The 22,548-nt window shown below is 35.5% G+C and overlaps 1 protein-coding gene across 12 annotated transcripts in view; it reads left to right on the plus strand.

Annotated features, from left to right (window-relative positions):
* The window catches only part of ZMYM4 (zinc finger MYM-type containing 4), a 150,097-nt gene extending 128,044 nt beyond the window's left edge, over positions 1-22,053 (plus strand). For 5 of the 12 annotated variants that reach the window (XM_032877203.1, XM_032877204.1, XM_032877215.1 and 2 more), the window contains 6 exons: positions 224-375; positions 8,478-8,589; positions 10,030-10,278; positions 12,579-12,708; positions 13,602-15,202; positions 15,259-16,165. In XM_032877203.1, coding sequence (XP_032733094.1) covers positions 224-375; positions 8,478-8,589; positions 10,030-10,278; positions 12,579-12,708; positions 13,602-13,809 — 851 coding nt within the window. In that variant the 3' untranslated portion in view covers positions 13,810-15,202; positions 15,259-16,165. Of the gene's footprint in view, positions 1-223; positions 376-7,682; positions 7,759-8,477; positions 8,590-10,029; positions 10,279-12,578; positions 12,709-13,601; positions 15,203-15,258; positions 16,166-18,581; positions 19,725-21,723 lie in introns of those variants that run through there. The other 7 variants (XM_032877207.1, XM_032877208.1, XM_032877210.1 and 4 more) reach the window with 7 other exon arrangements.
* Positions 22,054-22,548: the final 495 nt, after the last annotated feature.

Below are 22,548 nucleotides of genomic sequence, written 5' to 3' on the forward strand. Positions count from 1 at the left end.
ATAGCACCTGTTACACATGGTGCACTGCATTGTTTTTATTTCTTTAACTGAAAAGGACTTGAGATTGGGTTTATCTGTAATCCATGTATTCACCAGTGTACGCTACAGTGCCTGAGCCCACAGTAGTAGTCAGTAGTTTTTCAATGAATAATGTTACTGTGTTTCTCATAAGTTAATGTTTTTTAATAAGTTAATATTTCAGATGTTTTCTACCTTTCCGTAGTCCGTTCTATCAAGCTGAAGGAAGATATTCTGTCCTGCACTTTCGCTGAGTTGAGTTTGGGTTTATGCCAGTTTATCCAAGAGGTGCGGAGACCAAATGGTGAAAAATATGATCCAGACAGTATCTTATACTTGTGCCTTGGAATTCAGCAGGTATCAGTTTCAGTAATTGTTCTAAAATGTATTGCGTTTTTAATAATTTTGATAGCTCTTGTGATTCAAGCTGAAAAATTATAGTGTATGTGGTCGTTTGGTATTGCTTTTATACTCTGTTCTTAATGAACCACTTCCCCTGATTTAAAAGTCTTGATCATATCATAAGCCAAATTGAGACTGTTAGTAGAGTAACAGAAATTGAGGATAGTGCATTTTATTCAGTTATGGACAAAAAAGGCAAAAATAGCAAAATTCACAAAAAGTGACATAGGTGACTGTATGTGTATATGTGTTTATGTAAATCATGTGGTTTCATTAAAAATTTTTTAAATGCATATTAAAATAACAGAGGTACCTGGGTGGCTCAGTCGGGTAAGCAGCTCTCTTCAGCGTAGGTCATGATTCCAGGGTCCTGGGATCGAGCCCAATGTTGGGTTCCCTGCTAAGCAGGGAGTCTGCTTCTCCTCTGTCTTTTCATATGCTCTTTCTCTCAAGTAAAGAAATAAAATCTTAAAACAAAATAAAAAGATATGCCATTATTTGTCTATCACATTAGCAAAAAAATTATAACAGTTTTTGTTGATATGAATTCTGTGAAGGGAATTTGCCTTCATAGCTGTTGGTAATTAGTACACACTTTCTGGAAACCTTCATAGCTGTTGGTAATTAGTACACACTTTCTAGAAAGCAGTTTTGAACACGTTTCAGGAATATTTTTGAATGTTCATACTCTTTTGCCAGTAATACTTTTTGGGAGTCTGATAGGGCTAATATCTGAAGTTCAGATATTGTTTGCACAAAATTAGAAATAACTTCAATGCCCCCTAGAGTATTTTTTTTTTTTAAGATTTTATTTACTTATTTGACAGACAGAGATCAGAGGCAAGCAGAGAGAGAGAGAGAGAGAGAGAAGGAAGCAGGCTCCCCGCTGAGCAGAGAGCCCGATGCGGGGCTCGGTCCCACGACACCGGGATCATGACCTGAGCTGAAGGCAGCGGCTTTAACCCACTGAGCCACCCAGGCACCCCGCCCCCCCCTCGAGTATTATGTTTAAGTAAATTATGGTATATTTATATAGCTGTATATTATGTAGCCAATAAAAATTGTTCACAAAGTAACTTCTGATAACATGTAAAAATATAATATTAAAGCACTAAATGAACAAAATGAGAGTATGAATTCTGTGTGCTTTGGTGTATGTTAACATACAGTGATTTAAAAACCAGTCCTATAAATATATAATAAAATGAAATGCACCAAAATATGTTGATAGTGGTTATCATCTCGGGTGGTAAGGCTCTGGGTGTCGTTAATTTTTTTTTTCTCTATTTGCCAGATTTTCTTCCATTTGTATGGTGGGGAGGATGTTCTTTTATTTAGGCATTCATTCCTGAAGTTTTGTTTTTAAATTATAAAAGTAGTGTGTGCTCAGTGTAACTGTTAAAACAGTGAGTTGAACACATAAAAGGATAGTTTTCTCTCTTTCATTCCCAGTCTCTGATAACCAGTGTTGAATCTGTCCTTCTGTGCCACACATTTATGAATGTGTATAGATGTTTTAGATGTGTTTAGTTTTTAAAATGGGGTTGTTACCATACACATTCTTTTGCAGCTTACTTTTCTCAATCTGTGTGTCCCTCCAGGTGAGTATAAATCAAATTGCTTCCTTTATAAAGGCAGGCTGCATAATATTGCAGCATATGAATATACCAGTTATTCACCCTTTCTTCTTTTAAACTGTTCAGGTTATTCCCCCTTATTCTTAAAAACAGTGCTTTAGTAAATATTTTACTTGAATGTCTGATGAACTGGCGCTTTTATTTTTAGGTTAAAGCATATATAGGTTTTTCTTTCCTTCTTTCTTTTCTTAAAGATTTTATTTATTTATTTATTTATTTATTTATTTGACAGAAATCACAAGTAGACAGAGAGGCAGGCAGAGAGAGAGGGGGAGGCAGGCTCCTTCTGAGCAGAGAGCCTGATGCGAGGCTTGGGGCTCAATCCCAGGACCCTGAGATCATGACCTGAGCTGAAGGCAGAGGCTTTAACCCACTGAGTCACTTAGGTGCCTCTCTTTTTTTTTTTTTTGTTTGTTTGTTTGTTTGTTTGTTTTTTTAGATTTCATTTATTTATTTAAGAGAGAGTATGGGTGGGGAGAGGGACAGAGAGAGAGGGAGAGGCAGACGCCCCATTAAGCAGGAAGCCAGAGGTGGTAGGGCTCAATCCGGGGATCCTTGAATCATGACCGGACCTGAAGGCAGATGCTTAACCAACTGAGCCACCCAGGCACCCCCAAATATAGATTTTCATTTTACTACCCAGAATGGTTAATTTCCAGCTTTACCAGCAATGTTATGCATGCCCATTTCTTGAATTCTCCTCTTTTTAATGTTTATTATTCTGATGGCCTAGGCTCCAGTTTGTATTTTCCAGTTTTATAAAGTAGAATCTTTTTATGCTGTTGGTCATTCAGATTTTTCCTTTCCGTCTAGGATCTCTTTTATGTCGGGGATAGGAACTCTGATGTAAATGCTTGAAACAGGTTTTTCCAGTATATTTTTGTCTTCCAGTTTTTGTTTGTATATTTGCCATTCAAAAATTTTTCATTTTTACATAGTTTAATAATAAGCATTTATTTCCCTTTAAAATTCCTGGTTTTTCTGTGTTGCTTAGTATGGACTTCCTACTTTTAATTACTCAAATTCTCATTAATTTATTTCTAATAAAATTTTTTTAAGATTATCTTTAATACATCTGAAATTCACTTTTGTACATGATACAAGTATATTTCTGATGAATAACGTTTGCGATGGCATCTAGTTATGCAAGCAGCGTTCACTTTCCCTAGATTCAAAAGAGTACTTTCCTTATTTAATTATTGTTCCCTTTATATTTTGGTTCAGTTTCTTGATTGTAAAAGATATTTTTAAAATCAGCATATGAGAGGACTTTTATAGGTTCTTTCAACCAATAAAATTTATTACCTATGTGTGCGTTTTGGTTAGGTAAAAATTGTGAAGATTCTAAGCAGACTTCCTGTACTTGTAGAGTTTATGATATTATGAATCTAAGGAACATTTTCTGGTTTTATCAATAGAGATTTCAAGTGTGGTAATGATTCCTGTTCTGATTTGAATATAATCAAAACGTTGTTGCTGTGATTTCAGTCAAAAACATTTGACTGCTTTGCATACCAAATACTCTGGTACCTATAAAATACTAATTTGTGAGACAAGTCATAAACTTATGAAATTTTTTTCTAGTGTATTTATCATGTTTATAGTTACAGATGAGTATAAAATACTATTAAAAAGATTATATAAGTTAATAAATTGTCAGCTGATTGTTTTAGAAAATAAATATTATGAGCCTTTTACCAATTTTGACAAATAATAACTTTTCCTTAACTGTAAAGAATTTTAAAGAGTTACTTATGTTGACATCTCAAATGTGCTTCTTTTCTTCTGATTATAAAAATAATTATGCCTATTGTAAAGAATTTTGGAAAAACATAAAAATGTAAAGAAATTAACTAAATTCAATTGTAATATCAATACCTGGGCCACCACTGTTAACATTAGCCAAGAAGGGGGATGATTGACAAAAGAAACAAATAGACAAGTAACAAGGAAAATCAACAGCCAACAGACATAATGTACAGGAATGCCTAACAATCATTTACTGTGTTTGCTATGTATTAATATAAACTTATTTCATATTTTAACTAATTTATTTGTTAGTGTGCCCCTCTGATGTGTAAGGACTCTCATCATCACCATTTTCTGCTGAGGCACAGTGAGTTAAAACTTGTCTGAAGTCCCCAGGGTAGTAATTGGCAGGGCCAGGATATGAATCCAGATGGTTTATTTTCAGAGTCTGTTCTTACGATCACTTTGGTGGACCACCTCTCTAATATGAAGGGTGTTCAACTATAACCAAAGAAAAATTTCACCCATTAGGCTGATTAAAAATTGAAAGATTGAAAAGTTTGATAATACCAAGTATTAGTGAAGATAGGTGTACATTTTTCTTACGTGGACGCCTTTTCAGAGGGCAAGTTGATGTGACTATTAAAACTTTAAATGGATGGAGGGGTGCATGGCTGGTTCAGTGAGTGGAGTGTGCAACTCTTGGTCTTGGGGTTATGAATTTGAGTCCTGTGTTGAATATAGAGATCACTTAAAAATCTTAAAAACAAAACAAAACTTTAAATGCATGTAGATTCTTCTGTCTAGTAAATCCATTGATCAGTATTTTTCCCCAAAGAAATGCACACACTTGTACATACATATGTACTGGTATTTTCATTGTAGCATTGTTTTTAACAGCAAAAAATTGGAAACCATCTCTATGTTCATCAAAATAATAATGGTTCAATCGTCTTTAACCTGTCTGTACTGTTGAATACTGTAGAGTAGTTAAAAAGCAGTGAATTGCTTTTATATATATTTACATGGAAAACTCTTAGAGACATATATTTTTAAAGTAGTATAGTGCAATATTTATATTATGATAAAATACACTATCATAAAACAACCATTTTGAAGTGTACAGTTCAGTGGCATTTAGTACACTCAGGATGTTGTACAATCTCATCACTACGTTGCTCTAAACTTTAATAACCTAAATGGAAATCTCATTCCCATTAAGTAGCCACTCCCTCTTACCTCCTCCATTTCATCCCTGGCAACCATAAATCTGCTTTCTATCTCTATGGATTTGCCTATTCATTTGAATAGAATTACACAGTTTAATGTGGCCTTTTGTGCCTGGCCTCTTTCAACATGGAGTTCACCTATGTTGTAGCATGAATCAGTACTTCACTCCTTTGATGTACAAATTATTTAATTCTTGGGTATACCACATTTTGTTTATTTACTCATCTGTTCATAGACATTTGAGCAGTTTCTATCTTGTGGCTATCACGAAAGGTGAATGATACTGTGAACAAACTGTGAACATATTCATGTACAGGATTTTGTTTGAACGTCTGTTGTTAGTTCTTTTGAGTCTTATACCTACAGGTGGAATCACATGGTCATGTGGTAACTCTATGATTAGCTTGTTGGGAAACCACCAAACCATTTTCTACAGTGGCTGCACCATTTTATGTTCTCAGCAACAGTGTATGAGGGTTCTATTTGTATTCCATAGCCTTGCCAACATTTTGTTAACTTCCTTTTTTCTTTTTTTTTTTTTTTTAAGATTCTATTTATTTATTTGTCAGGGATAGAGGGAGAGATAGCGAGCGAGCACAGGCAGACAGAGAGGCAGGCAGAGGCAGAGGGAGAAGCAGGTTCCCTGCCGAGCAAGGAGCCGGATGTGGGACTCGATCCCAGGACACTGGGATCATGACCTGAGCCAAAGGCAGCCGCTTAACCAACTGAGCCACTCAGGCGTCCCAGTTTCCTTTTTTCTTAATAGTCATCTAATGGCTGTGAGGTGATATCTCATTGTAGTTTTGGTTTGCATTTCCCTAATGACTAAATGCCATTGAGCATTTTTTCATGTGCTCGTTGGCCATTTCTTTCTGTCCTCTTTGGATGAATATTTAAGTCCTTTGCTCCATTTCTGTATTGGGTCATTTGTCTTTTTGTTGTTGAGTTGTGGGATTTCTTTTTATATTCTGAATATTAAACTCTTTATCAGATATGTGATTTGCAAATATTTTTTCTTAGTCTCCAGGTTTTCTTTTCATTCTCTTATTAGTATACATATATATGCATAAAAATATGCATAAAAGTTTTGAATTTTGATGTTCAGTTTTCCTGTTACTTGTGCTTTTTTTGGTGTTTTATCTAAGAATCCATTGTCAAATTGAAATTCATGAAAATTTACCCCTCTGTCTCCTTTTAAGAGTTTTATGGTTTTAGTTCTTATGTTTAGGCCATTGATTCATTTTGAGTTCTTTTTTAAATCTCATGCAAGGTAGGGATACATGTGAGTTAGGGATAACTGGGTATGTAGATATCACCTTTTGTTGAAGAGACTGTTCTTTTTCCATTGAATGTTCTGTCTTAGCATCCTTGTTGAAAATCATTTGACATGTGTTTGTTTTGGACTTCCAATTCTAATACATTGGTCTGTATGGTTAATCATATGGCAATATACACTATTTTGATTACTTTTGCCTTGTACTAAATTTTGAAATAGGGAAGTATGATTCTTCAAGGCTCCTTCCAATTCCATATGACTTTGAGGATTGGCTTTTCCTTTCTGCAAAAAAATAAAAAATAAAAAAATTGAGATTTTGATAGGATAGCACTGAATCTGTAGATTGCCTTTGGCAATATTGCCATTTTACTAGTATTCTTGTCAGATCCATGAATATGAGATTTTTTTTTTTTTTTTAAGATTTTATTTATTTATTTATTTATTTGACAGACAGAGATCACAAGTAGGCAGAGAGGCAGGCAGAGAAAGAAAGGGGGGAGCAGGCTCCCTGCTGAACAGAGAGCCCGATGCAGGGCTTGATCCCAGAACCCTGGGATCATGACCTGAGCCTAAGGCAGAGGCTTTAACCCACTGAGCCACCCAGGCACCCCATGAGATGTTTTTCTTAAGTATTCTTTAATTTCTTAATTTTTTTTTTTTTTTGTAGTTTTAAGTGTGTCAGTCATGTACCTCCTTGGTTGAATTTATTCTAAAGTATTCTTTCTGATACAATTGTAAATTGAATTGTTTTCTTAATTTCCTTTTTGGATTGTTCTTTGTAAGTGATTTTTCTGTTGTTTGTATCTTGTTAACTTTGCTGAATTCATTTATTAACTCTAGTAACAATTTCGTGTGTGTGTATGTATTTAGAATTTTCTGTATATAGGCTTATGTCATTTATAAACAGGTAGTTTTACTCTTTAGAACCTTTCCTATTTGAATGCCTTTGTTTTTCCTGCCTGGTTATTGTGGCTAGGGCTTCATATATAATATTAAATGGAAGTGGCAAGAACAGGCAGTTTTGTCTTTTTCCTGGTCCAAGGGGGAAAGTGATTTTTAAAACTTTTATTTTATATGATTCATGTGTTTGAGTAAAGGTATAAAACTCAACTCTATATTTCTAATATGTAGTGAGTTGGAGTATGTCATTCTTCTACTTTCTCTGTATTTTAACTTTTTTCTGTAATGAGGATATATATTTTTAGGTTGTGAAAATTATTAAAAGAAGAAAAAGGTGAATACTTCTCAACAGTAAAACTGTAATCTGGCAATGTCATGAATTGCCTTTGAAGAGGCCTATTAAAAATGTATGTTGAAATGGCATATAATTTTCACTAGCCAGAACAAATGTAACTAAAGTTTTTCTCCAGGTCATACATTGGATAGAAGAGCAGAAAACCAAAATAGCCATAGATAAATAAGTTAAAAATACCGAATCTCAAAAACAGCAGATTTTCGGCATGAATTATACTTTGTGTTGTTCTGTAAATGCTCATTTTATTTCCCTGAGTGATGTCATCTACCTGCCCTGTACCCTCAAGATGTTTTTTAGCAGTACTTTACCCACGTTGTTTCATGTTTCCCATTCTGTGAAATGATTCTTGATGAATCAGGATAGTATTATATCCTGTAATTAAACTTGAACTTTTTTGAAGGCTGGGTTGCAGTACAGAGAGCTGAGAGCTGTAGTTTAAAACTTGGGTATCCTTAGGTCACCTGACACTAGCTAACTGAATTATTTTAAGAAGTGATCTTGTAACTAGGCTAAAAAACTAAAAACTTCTGAGAGTACATTTGCATTCAGATCCTGTTAGTTTGAAAAATGATTTGGAAAATACAAATTAGAACCAGTTTTTAGTATATCAGTTTCATGAACTGAGTAAAAGGTACTTGTAGTATTTATTATAATTATCCTGTATCATGCATGTTTTAAAAAGGAAATAGAAAATTTTACTTTGCAAGCTCAGTGGTTGGGATATTGATAGTTCATATGAAAAGGACCTTATAGCTTGCATCCTGGTATTTCAAGGTTTTTCCTTAAATAAAACGTTTCACAATGTTAAGGGCAAAAATCAAGGGTAAACTTTATTCCTTCAAATAATCTTTTTTAAAAAGCTTGTGTTTTCTTTGTATCAACATATATGTTTCCATTTTTTCTCTTGTAGTACCTGTTTGAAAATGGAAGAATAGATAACATTTTTACTGAGCCCTATTCCAGATTTATGATTGAACTTACCAAACTCTTGAAAATATGGGAACCTACAATACTTCCTAATGGTAGGATGCTTATCTTTTATTTTGATTCTTTTCATGATATGCCTTCCTAAAGTACTTAATTTTTATGATTATCTTTTTATAAATTGTTCATTTATATTTCTGTCTTGATTTATAGCATATTTGTACTTCTGAGGAGAAACTCTTTAGTTTATTATTGATTTTAGTAAAATTATAACTTCCATACAGTGTAACAAAAATAAAACTGGAAGTTGTATTTACTTTTTAGAAGCCATTTTTGGTTTGGTAGTGTCAGTGAAGTTGAACACTATACCAGCAGCTGACATATACTTTACTTCTAGAGTATACCCATTAGCAGTGGACCTTCCTCAGTAGTTCATTATCAGTACCCTGTACTGGTTGTTAGAAGAGTTAAGTCTTCATCGTTGAATTATCTTTGACCATATGTTGTTGGACAACTTCCTGATTTACTCCTGGTCTTAGGCTCCTTGGCTGTGAACAGAGAGGTTGAATGTGACGTTTAGGATTTTGTGCCCCTTTTGGGCAGAGAGCACCTTTGAAGCGTTCTGAGCAGTGTGGTGTCTTGATGCATTTAGCATCCAAAGAAGAGACAAGGAAGATAGAGTTGGAAGTAATAAATTCATGCTTGTGGTTAGTCTCCCAAGAATAGAATGCATAAGCAGCAACAAAGAGGATTGGTGAGAACATCAGGAAGGACCTGCGTTTAAAGGCTGTCATGAGGAGTGTGTGCTTAAAGGTGTACTCATCTTAATTCTTCTGTAGGACTCTTGCTTTTCAAAAAGAATCCCATATAAGTCATCACAGTAGTCACTCTTAATGTAGTTTAAAATAAGAGGGTGTGTGAGGGAGGGAGGGAGCTAGCTGCCTTTTAATGATCTGAGCTAAAATGAAACTGAACCAGTTAACAGTAAGCATAATGATCTCAAACAGGAGTCTGCAAACTGCTTGATCTGGCCTGCTGCCTGTTTCTGTATAGTCCATGAGTTACAAATGGTTGGAGAAAATCTAAAGAAGAGTAATATTTTGTGGCAAATGAAAATTAAAATTGTATGAAATTTAAATTTCCGTGTATAAGTAAACTTTATTGGCACACACCACACCTGTTTATTTCTGTATTGTCTGCTGCTCCCCATCTTTGGTAACAACAGAGTTGTTCAGAGCCTCTGTGTCCCACAGTATTTGAAATATTTACCATCTGGCCCTTTACAGAAAAAGTTAGCCAAACCCTGGTCTAAAATAACAATAGATTAAAACTATTTCAGGGGATTGCTCATGGCGTGTGCTTCATTGGACTCATCTGCTCTTTCTTTGGGGTGCCTTTTCTGATTTTCCATAGAAGGGAGGAGGGGAGAGGGGAACAATGGGTCACTTCCTTTATATAGTCCTGTCTGAGAATTTATTACTTGGTCCTGTCTAGCGGGAGCTTAGTACTGTTACTGCTTTCCCCCTTCTTCGGTGCAGGTTACATGTTCTCTCGCATTGAAGAAGAGCATTTGTGGGAGTGCAAACAGCTGGGCGCCTACTCACCCATCGTCCTCTTGAACACCCTCCTTTTCTTCAATACCAAATACTTTCAACTCAAGAATGTGACTGAACACTTGAAGCTTTCCTTTGCCCACGTGATGAGACGGACTAGGACTCTGAAGTATAGCACCAAGATGACATATCTGAGGTTCTTTCCACCTTTACAAAAGCAGGAGTCAGAACCAGGTGTGTGGTGGAGTTTGTGAGATTTTTATTCGAAGTCTGGTTAGTATGCAAATAGAGACTTATCACAGAAGGATAACTAAAAATTCTAGACATGGAAGAATGTAGCTTTATATGTAGCTTTAGAGAATAGATGCTTTTTTATTGCCAAGGCTAGGTTAAAGACTTGCCACGATCACTTGCTTCACTGTACTTTTATTGGCTTTTAAATTAGAAATTCTGATTTAATGGTCAGAAATAGAGCCCAAATAAATCTGCATTGTAAAACTTTCCAGAGAATTTAAACACAAAGCTAAGAATCAGAATCACTGATTTAGAGGCAATAGATCACCCAAATGCTAGTTTAAAGGAACCTAATTTTTAAACCTATTATTTCTAAATCTTGATTGATTGATTTTTAGTTAATTTTTAGTTAAAAAAATAGTTAACTAAAACTCTTTATAGTTAATATTAACTGTCAATTTCTGAAGAAACTTAAAACCTGGCCTAGAGTATGCAGATGGTGTTTGACTTAATAATTTTTCAACTTTACAGTCGTGAAAAAGCGACATGCATGCATTCAGTAGAAACTGTACTTTGAATGTGGATTTTGGTATTTTCTTGGGCTAGTGGAATGCAATATGATCCTCACTTGTGATGCTGGGCGGCAACAGTCTGCAGCTCCCAGTCAGCCCAAGATCACAAGGGGGGACAGTATGCTTATAGCCATTCTGTACGCAGTCAGCCCTTTCACTTTCTAGTATTGTATTTAATCAATGACATGAGGTAGTCAGTACTTTATTATAAAATAGCCTTTGTGTTGGGGGATTTTTGCTGAGTCGTGGGCTATATAAGTGTTCCGAGCGTGTTTCAGCTATGGTGTTTGAAAGGTTACATGTATTAAATGCATTTTTGGTTTGGGGTGGGTTTATCAGGTTGTAACCCCATTGTATGTCAGGGAAGATCTGTATCAGTTTAGTACATGGTGGAGTAATGTCAGCAGTCACAATTTTCTTAGAAGGTTTATGGTCTTACATTCCCAAAACAGCCTACTCAGTAGTAGTTTGTTTTTAACATTTAAAAAAAACTAACATATTATGGAACTAGAAATTAAACATATTAATTCTAACCAAAATTGTAAGTGCTAAAATTCCAAAAGTCCAGTTGTTACTTTCTTGGGATAAGAATGAAATATATATATGTTTTGAATGTGAGACTTTAAAAATTACTGAAACTAAACTCTGTAAAGAATAATTGTGATGTTCATGGTTGTTTTAACTTTTCTCTCAGTTGCTCCTTTCCTTTAGAAAATGTAACACCCATTGTGCTTTCTCACCCCATGACTATGTCCTGTCTCCTTTATTTTGCTCGTATATAGCCCACTTTATGCTCTTAATTGATATTGGGGGCAGGGAGAGGCAATCAGGTAACATTTCCCTGTTTCCTGATGAGGTGCTTTACAAGACTGGTAGTAAGTTCAGCTGCTTTTCTGAATGAATGAGTCTTTATATTTAGGTACCCTCTAAATAGAAAACTGGGGTGAATTTTAAGTAATAACTAATGCAGGAAGCTGGGGAAAGTTCTTTGCCACCTATTAAGAGCAGCTATAAGAAAAGAAGAAGAAAACCTTTTTCTTCAGGTTCAGATCCACCACCCAGTGATATTCTCTTAAAGCCTGAATGGAGAAAGTGGGAAAGAAACAGCTCCACTTTCCATGTCTTCACCCTGGTTTCTTTTCGATAACCCTTGGCCTCTACAAAATTCTGTTGGTGGAAAAGGGCTTGCCCTTTTCTTATCAAATGGTCAACTTAGAATTTCTTTTCCCAACAAAGATTCCATTTTTCATAATACTGTGACAGCTAGAAGAAACTTGATAATGCCCACTGGACTCTGATGCCCCACAGTAAAAGTATTTTCAGGTGAAGAGGTGACAACTTCTCTCTTGGTCCATTCTGTAGAAGAGCACTTAGAGCCCTTTTTCCCTTCTTTATCTTGCTGTGGCTTGAGATACACCTGATGAAACTTCACAGCAAAGTCAGGTTCAGAATTAGGACCTAACTCTCTAGTACCATGCTTTTTGCCATGCTACACCCATTTTGGTGAGTTGGAAAACGTAAATTTTACAGAACAGTGGCTTTGATTTGTTCAGTCCTATTAATAGCAGTACCTACTGAATGTTTGTCTAGGGCCTCCGTAGGTGCTCAGTCAGTGCTCGTGGGAGGAGAAGGGACTGACAGTTCTGACTGGAAACAAAGCTCAGTGACTGCCTTGAGACTGGAAGAAAAGATTCTTCTAATCTTTTGATTATTATTTCCCATCTCAAGATAAACTAACTGTTGGCAAAAGGAAACGAAATGAAGATGATGAGGTTCCAGTGGGTGTGGAGATGGCAGAGAATACTGACAACCCATTACGATGTCCAGTCCGACTTTATGAGTTTTACCTGTCAAAATGGTAAGCAGCCTTCCTCCGGACTAGGTTCAGCACAGTTCAAAAAGTAGTTAACATGTTTTAAGATACATGATTGACATGATTTAAGATACTTGAATATCAGAAATACAACTTTAGACAAGGGTATACCTTTAATCTCCTTTTTGTCCCTTTTCTCATATCTGCCTGGATTTGGGACCCAAAAACAAACGGCTTTATTTTGATAATTGTTTTTCTAAAAATCTCTTCAAAAGCAAGAATCACAGCTATTGTTTGATCTTTACAACTGTTGCTCACCCTTTATGTGATAACTATGTTGTGATTTTGCTATTTATTTAGGAAACATTTTAGAGGAGAGGTTGTACTCCTAAACCTGTAAATAGAAAAACAGTTTATTTTTAAGGAATTTCTATTTTTTGAATGGTCTTTCTCTTATAGAAACTTTAAGACTTTAGAGTTACAGGAGCCACACTAAAGCACTTTTTTCTCAGAGAAATGTAGTGACTGGGTTTGCCCCGTGGTAATGTGTACTGAATGCTCCTGGGGATCATTCCAGGTTAGTGGGTGCTGAGGATATGTGGTTCTCAGCCATAGTGTCATATGTGAGTTGAATTTTTTGTTGCTACTAATAATGTTTTAAATACTAAAGTTCATGAACGACTTATACTTTGTCTTCTGTTAACATTATACTCACCTCTGGTGAGTATAGAAAATGTGCAGTCACAGGTTGCACTAGGGGGAGTGTGCTTGTAAACTTACTTATCTCCCTGGGTGCATCGCTTATCTATGACATTAGTCACAGTAGGGAAAAAGGCGAGAGCCACTATATTAAAGAGTAGTTACATATTTCCTACATTTTCTGATCCCCAATTTCCTTAGTTTCTTTCTTTCTTTTTTTTTTTTTTCCCTGTGGATAGTTCTGAAAGTGTGAAGCAGAGGAATGATGTGTTTTACCTGCAACCCGAGCGCTCCTGTGTTCCGAATAGTCCCATGTGGTACTCCACATTCCCGATAGACCCTGGGACCCTGGACACCATGTTAACACGTATTCTCATGGTGAGGGAGGTACACGAAGAACTTGCCAAAGCCAAATCAGAAGACTCTGATGTTGAATTATCAGATTAAAGTGGAAGTGGGGTTCCTATTTTCATACACATGGGTATGCACCAAACTGTGAATGCATCCAGCTTTGGAAAACGATGTACAAGTACAAGTCCTCTTGACTTGATTATAAGATAATGGAAAACAGATGACTCGTGAACCACAGTGTGGATGTACAAATGAAAACTGAAGGAAAGAATATGAACCTGAGAAATGTTGTTCTTTGGCAGTGATATAGTTCTTAGACATCTTCAGAATGACTAACCAATTTCTCTGAGTGGTGCATAATCTTATTTTGTTTGGGAATAACAAATTGTGGAATATTTTTAAGGAAAACTGTTGTATAAAACTCTACCATAGTAACCTTAGACCTTAGAGAGGTAGCTTTGGAATCAAACCTTGGCTGCAGTAGGCTACTTGGGCAAGCCCTATGTGCACGTCAGGGGAGAAATCAGTGCAGAGCTAAGAGTGACATCAGATAAGGACTGTGGGACCCAGACTTGAAGACCCAATAAAAATACTCAACTTTTTTTTAAAAGGTAGAGAGTGATGTGGTCTTGATTTTGATTTTCACTGCCAAGCCAGTTCTGTGAAGGATAGAAGCCTCTGGCGCTTTTGCCATGGGCCCCTCACATCAGGGAAAAAGGCCTTCACTGCTGTTCACACAGTAATGTGTCCCTTCACTTTCTGGGTCTAGCCTTTCCACCTGTGGGTCTAAATGTGGGTAAATTGAGGTAAAGGGGCTGAAACTCCACGAACTGATTATGCACACAGAAAATCTGTGGAGCCCATTAGATCCCAAGTGTCTTGAAATGTTTGTAGAAAACCCACTAAAATGCCCACTTCTCTGGGTGTCAGCCTTTATTGCTGCTGTCTCATAGCATGAGCTGTGGTACACAGAAATGGGGGTTCTTTTGTTTTCATTTTATCCCCAAATGGCAGCTTTTCTCTCATTGTTTTATCTTCCTGTTTCCCAGATCCTCTTATTTTGTCTTTTGCACCAGTTTCTGGAGGCCCTTGTCATTTCAAAAAGAATAGTCTCTCTCCTTACTCTGGCAAACCTGTGAGTGATTCCACAAAGACACAGTATTACTTAGCTGTCAGAAGTATGGTAGAAAAGGTCCTAGTATGTTCCTATAAAGCATTTGGAAGATGATCTTATTGCCCTAAGAAACTTGAAAATATGGATTCTGGGGTTAGGATACAAAGACATTGACTGTCTTGCATATCCACAGCAGGTCTTATAGCATTATTCCAAACTCTAGCTGTTTTAGTAGTTCTTTGAGGATTGCAAGTCATAAGGTGTGTTTGGCATATCAATCCATCTCCCTCATCTCCATTCTCAGCTTCTACCCCCAGAAAATTTTGACTCAAAGCTTTTATGATGTTGGCCAATCACAGAACTTCTTTAGCTGAGGTGAATTTGACCCTGTAATAGAAATGCTGGCCAATCACAGAACTTCTTTAGCTGAGGTGAATTTGACCCTGTAATAGAAATGCAAGAAGTCCAAAAAGCCTTTTAGAAATTTTAATCTTGAAAGACTTTTCAGTATATCCCATTTTTTAGATGGGGGTGGCAGGTGTTTTGTTTTTTTTTAAATAAATGAAAGTCATTTAAGTACAATAAAAGTTTAAAAGTAGGCCTTTTGACGTTGTATACTTGATGGTTCTGTCCCTCTGCCTGTAACAAATTTCGTTTTGGTTACCAGGAACTTTGTGAAAGAAGTAAATCTGCCCCAGTTCTGTATGATTAATTCCATCTGTGTTTGTCATTTCTGACTGGAAAACTTCTTACATCCAGATCTTGTTTGATATGGAGGAAAAGCAACTGGATTGTCTGATAAGTCTGCCAATAAACTATCCAGAAACATCAGTTGTAATAGCCCCCACTATACAAATTTTATGGTTTGTATAAACACTAACATTTCCCCTTCTGTAGTTGTATCAAGAACAAATATTGTTGGCATAGTAGATACATTTGTTAGAAAACACCAGAGAGAAAAAAAGAAATCTGTATCTTTTAACTGAGAACAGCTAATACCCAGGTCAATGACTGTATCAGGACTTCAATTGCATGTTAGTCCACAGAGTTGTCCAGACCCTAAATTAATACGTAAAAGAAAATCTTGATTAATTATTGGTCATTCTTCATAAGCGTAGCTATTGATATGTGTGTCAGACTATTTGCTTTTTAAAATTTTATTAAAATTATGTAAAATTGCATTTTTATTTCCAGGGGAGGAAAAAAAAAAACATCAAACAAGCAAAACATCTAAATTATCCTTTCTGTTCTTTTTTGTTTTTTAACCACTTTTGGGTTTTCCCCTTGCAGAAACTACAGAAATATTCCCTTAGAATAAAATAGTATATTTGTATTTGATGGGTGAGTTATTCCTTTTCTGTGTCTTGAACGAATTTTAAATATTTTTTTTCTGTTTAACCTTATGTGTATGAGCCAACAGATGGTATATTACTAAGAGAGAGCAGTTTTCAGGAAATAAATTATTTGGTTTTTACTTAGTGCAGTAAGCATATTGTTTCATTGCGAAGTCTTTTCACTTGTTTTCTTTTTCCATCAAAAGACTCGTTCCCATTTTTAGTTAATTAACTATAGGGAGACCCCTGAAAGCTTAGAAATACCAGGTATCCTATAGGATTATGTTTCATTTCAGGCAAAGGTTTTTGAGATTTACAAAGTTTGCATCATTTCACCTTGAATGATTCTGAAATTGTGAGACTGGGATAAAGAACATATATCTATTTCTTAAGGATAAATACGTAATTTGGAAATGTGAGACTAAATGGCATTTTCCATCAACTCTCACTCTTATCTGGGTATTGTGCAAACCCACTATCAATTCCACATGGACTGTTTCTGTCTACTGCCTTTTGGCATTCCTAATTTAGTAGAACAGGAGTTTTCCAAGAAGTCTAAAGTAAAATGAATTTCTACGTATGAATCCCAGCTTTCTGTTAAATTCAGAATTTAATTTTCCATGCAAATAAAAAAGTTCACTGTGGTAGTGAGTTGAAATTTGAGGAAAGAATTAGGCACTAATTCACTAGTTCCTCCTGTGTATTATCATTGTTGAAAGAATAGTCATTGAGAGGCATTGTTACAGAGTAGGAAGATCTGAGGCTTTGAAGCCTAGTCTTTCTACTTACTGGTTGTATAGCTTTAGGTAAATCACTTAACTACTGTGTGCCTCAGTTTTCTTATAAAGTGGGAATAAGAATAACTTTTATGAATTTGGCACATGTTAGGCTTTTGGATGTGATAGATTTTCTTATCATAATATTGCTAGGCATATAGCAAGATTTTAAATAAAGGTTAATCCCCTTCCTGCAGCCTGTATTTTCACTAAGTTCAGTGCTTCCGATTCTTTTTTTTTTTTTTTCCCAAGATTTTATTGATTTATCTGACACACACAAAGCACAAGTTAGGGGAGCAGCAGGCAGAGGGGGGAGAAGCAGACTCCCCACTGAGCAGGGAGCCCAGTTTGGTACTCCATCCCAGGACCCTGGGCTCATGACCTGAGCCAACAGCAGCTGCTTGTTTAACCTACTGGGCCACCCAGGCACCCCAGTGCTTCCAATTCTGCAAAACATAATATCCTATATGATTTGAATCAAATATTTAGAATAACTAAGTGCCTTATGTAATCATAAGTTCTTTACTCATGCTTATATACATATGAAGAGTAATTGACATCACAGAAATCCACTGATAACTTAATCCATTGAAAGAAGGAGGAAATACATGATATACTTTTTTTTTTTTTCCCAATTGTGGAAATTTCCACAATTGAATGAAATGAAATTTCATTTACTTAGTAATGGTTATATACCATGATTTGGGAGCAAGACAACTATACAGCAATATACATCTCCCCACTTCTTTCATTAACAGAACCCCCTACTCCTCTGCCTTGTTTTAGCTAGGCAGTAGTTTCTTTGGTAAGCGCTTATATTTCCCAGGCTACTTTGCAACTGTGAACATGGGACTGACTTTTGGCCAAGGGGATTATAACAGTTTATAACTAGCAGGCCACATCCTTTTTAAAAGGAAAGAGCTTGCCTTCGTCTTGTAATTTCCCCTTTTCAATGGGCCAGAATGTCACTACGCTCATGGCAGCCCAGTTCTGTCTGCGTGGGAAAGGGCAGCATATCAAAAGCACATTTACCTCGTAAGGCAGGGGCACTTCTCTACTGAACTGCCTGCTAGCTCAGACCTTCACATGAGAAAGAAACTTTCTGTCTTACTTCAGCCATTGTTATTTGGTCTCTGCTAAAGTAAACGAATTTCCTAACAGATTTACTATACCCAGGGTCATGCTACTGCTTAACATAGAACTAGAAATTCTAATCCAGACCATAAGGAAGAAAAAGAAAGAAACTGTCAGTATTGGAAAGAGAAAACTCATTATTTTTATTTTATTTATTTATTTTTTAAGTAATCTCTACACCCAGTGTGAGGCTCCAACTCATGACCCCTAAGACAAGAGTTGGATGCTCCACCAGCCGAGCCAGCCAGGGCGCTTACGAAACTCATTATTTTTAAGTCATATTTTTGGATGTGCAATGACACCTGTATTTAAGAAAATAGCAAACTCTGAAAAACAAGTTTAAGAATGGTAGCTACAAAATAGTTCATGAAAATTTCAAGCACTTTTCTACTAGAGCAGCAGCTAATTAGACAATGTGATTGAAAGGTGAAGATACTATTCACAGTAGCACTGAAAGCTATAAAGTATTTAGTAATTAAGTAATGTGCAAAAATCCTGTGTTTGTTTTAGTAGGTGGTGTTGGAAAACTGGCTTTTTACATGGAGAAAACAGGATACCTAACTAGCATCATGTCCAAAGGTGGGCTCTCAATGGATTTAAAGGTCTTAAATGTGAAAGGTAAAATTATAAAATTAATAGAAATACGGCAAATATTGTTGTGATCTGGGGGAGAAAAGGAGCTTCTTAAATAAAATTCCCAAAGCACAAACCATATGGAGAAAATTTATATATTAACTTTGTATCAGAATTAAAGATAATTGTCAGTAAAGATAGCAAACAAATGACAGACTCAGAGAAGACACAGGTTTCCCCGCTCTCTGAAGGTACAGCGTTCCTATGAAAACTTAAGTAAGCCAAAACAGTGTAGAATGGAAATCTATATGGAAAATTTTAGCATTCCCAGACCCGACCCCTCTTAGGTTTTTCTGATTCTTGGCACATCTTGCTAACAGATGCAGAAAATAAACCAAGATAAAGCACAGATGCTCCCAGACACCTTGCAGAGAGAGTTACGGAGACGGAGGTGGTTGATGCTGAGACGCTGAGGGTAGTTCCCAGGAAAGGAGCTTGGTGGTGCTGCTTTTGCTCCTTGGGGTGTTCACTGCCTCTGTAAGGACTAGCTGTAAAATTCAGAATGCTATTTTGGCGTTGTGCCTTTTTTGTGAAAGTGAAAATCCTCTTCTGATATCTTTCGGTTAGCAAAAATGGGTACTAATGTAAGTTTCTGTAAAAGTGAAGTGGCCTAATACCAACTTTCAGAGAGCGGGAATACCTGTACTTGCAAAACCACCAAATGATACATATCTCGAATATACCCACAACTGCTGAATTGTAAAGAAAAGTGAACAAAGAATAGTGAATACTTCATAGACGGGAAACCCAAACAGGGAACATGTGAAGAGATGTTCAGATTCCTTTAGTAATCATGGAATTTCTCTTCAAATCTATTAGTTCATGTCCTTAAGATTGGCCAAATAAGAAAAGTGAATAATGCCAAGTGTATTCGTATTAGGATATAAAAACCCTTACATATTGCAAGAATAACTGATCTGTATAGTTGACCCTTGAACAACGCAGGAGTTGGGCAGTAATCGCACAGTTGAAAATCAGAGTATTAGTTTTGACTTCCCAGAAATGTAATTACTGATAGCCTGTTGTTGACTGGAAGCCTTACTGATTTAACAAATAGTCAATTAACATATATTTTGTGTATTATATGTATTATATGCTGTGTTACAATAATGTGAAGAAAAGAAAATGTTATTAAGAAAATAATGAGGAAGAGAAAATATTTATGATACTGTGCTATGAAGTAATCCAAGTATATGTGGACCTTCCAGTTCAAACTCATGTTTTTTGAGGGTCAACTGTATATCCAGTCTGAAAGGCAATCTTAACCATAAAGATAAGAAAGTTTTGATAGCTTTTACTAAACAAAACAAAACAAAACAAAACAAAACACCTCCCCTCCCCCCATTAAATAAAAGATTGTTACCAAATGCATTTTATGTATCTATATAATTTTGTATTATTATTCATTTAGTGAAATACATTGATCGATTTTTCTGATCTCAAACCATCCTTGCATTCTTTGATGAAACCCTAGTTTTACATGTATTTTTAATATGTACTTTTGGATTAGGTATATAACTTTTACCAAGGACATTGCCTTCTATTTCTAGTTTGCCATGAGTTTTTCTTTGTTATAAAAAAGTATTGAATTTACAGATGCCCTTTTTTAATAGTCCTTATTTTTTGCCTTTATTAATGTTATGAAGCACATTAATTTTCTTATGTTTGGACAGTTTTTGCATTTATTTACAAACCCTTATTAATTTAAAAATATGTATATACTGTTAGGTTTGGCTAGCTAGTATTTTGTTTTGCTTTTGTGTCTGTAATCACAAGTGAAATATTTAATTTTTTTTCTTGAATTCTCATCTGAATAAGATGAATGAATTTGGAATCACTAGATTCTAGAATCACTAGAGTCTAGAATCACTGGAATCACTAGACTCTAGAATCACTAGAGTCTAGAATCACTAGACTCAAAAAGAGTTGGGCAAGTTTTATTCCTTTTCCATTTTGTGGAACATACAGAAAACTTGTTTTTGAATGTATAGTCAAACTATATAAAATTTATAATTCTGTTAATTGTTTTTATCCCTCTAAAGGGGAGACATTTTAATTCACTGAATGTTCACTGGCCTATTCAAATTTTTTATGTCAATTTGGATTTTTATATTTCTCTATAATTTTGTTTTCTCTATAATTTTATATTTATATTTAAGTTTTTCATAGTTTCATTTATGTTCAGCTTTATTAACATATTGTTCATGAATTTTTTTCCTTCTTCCGTTCTATATTTGATATTACTTGCCTTTTCTCTTTTTTCTGATCCATCTTTTCCAAAAATCTTTTATAAAAACCATCATTTGGTTTTGTCAGTCTTGCTTTTCTCCTTATTTCTGATTTTGTTACTATGTTTCTTGTTTTGTTTTTTTGGTTCATTTTTTAAATTGAATGATTGCTTTATTCATTCTTAATTATTCTTATTGCTGAAAATGATTTCATGAAAATGAAAAATGACTTCAGATCTATTTTCCCCTTCAGCTCTTTAGTGGTGTCCCTAGATTCAGACATGATTTTATTATTATCAGTCTGTTTGGAGGTGTTTTCTCATTTCCTTTTTTAACCCAAGTGTTACCCAGCCTCCCTTTCCTTGCCTAAAATTTTGTCAGTTTTCAGGCTATCTTTGAGGTATACTAATATCCATTTTCTTGATTAATTGCTCTAATCAGTATGCAGTCTCTCAGCCTTTTTTTTTTATTTTGGTATTGAATTCTGTCTTCTCAGATACTATAAATATTGATCCCTTACCTTTCCCATAATTAACGTTTGCCTGATAATGTTTTCCCATCATTTTTGCTCTCTGTTGTTAGATGTTTTATATAGAATTCGTAGAATCTTTTAATTTTTTACTCTTTTGTTTATATCAGTATAGACTTATGGATTCCTATTTTACTCATTGGGTTATAATCTGATGCTCTCATTATTTGTTTTAATACTCAGATTGTCCTAGATTTAACCAATGGAAGCCTGTTCTGGTCGCCTCCTATGTCCTTCTGATATATCCCCATCATTTTTTCAGCATTTACTTACTCAAAACAAGATGTTCCAAGATTATTCTGTATTTTCCCTGCCCTAATCTTGGAATCCGTCGTGGAATCCTAATGCCTTAGCACTTGGTGCTCATCTTACTGAGGTAAAATTGTTTCTTATGTCCTATTGGTGTATAGAATGAGTCAATCCATAAACAAATTTACACATATCACATAACTGTATACAACTATATCTATCCATCCGTCCATTTATTTTAGCTTGTGAGTTCTTAACATTTCTTGCAATTTCAATCCAACCCCTTGGTTAGGGTTCTTTCTAGCCTTCTCCCTTTACACATTCATAAATCATTTTATAAAACAGTGAGAAATCCGGCTCCCATTATTAATATATGCACTTACTTTCTGAATTACTTACTTGCACAATGTTTTCTGTCTCCTTACCTTTCCGGCCACCCACAACCTCATTTGCTCTACTGCTGGGCTGCTTCACTGTGGTGCCCCTCACCAGCAGACTGCCTGGGCTCCAGGCACACCCAGTTACTCCACACCCTTTGCTTCCTCAAATGCTAATGTCTCTGTGCAAAAGTTGCTGGTGAAGATGGAAAAGAAGGAGTGGGATTCTGTCTTCAGTTAAGTTTAAAATGTTTATATTCATTTTAACTACTGCTATTAGAACTTATATCTACCATTATTTTTCTTTTCATTGTGATAAGTGTATTCTTTAATCCCCATCACGTTTCCCCCATCCCCCTCAACACCTGCCTCCCCTCAGGTAACCCATCAGTTTGTTCTCTATAGTTAAGAATCTGTTTTTTGATTTGTCTCTCCCCCTCCCCCCTTTGCTTATTTCTTCC

The sequence above is a fragment of the Lontra canadensis genome, unplaced genomic scaffold, assembly GCF_010015895.1.
Source record: "Lontra canadensis isolate GAN:19392208 unplaced genomic scaffold, GSC_riverotter_1.0 scaffold60, whole genome shotgun sequence".
NCBI classification, from domain to species: domain Eukaryota; kingdom Metazoa; phylum Chordata; class Mammalia; order Carnivora; family Mustelidae; genus Lontra; species Lontra canadensis.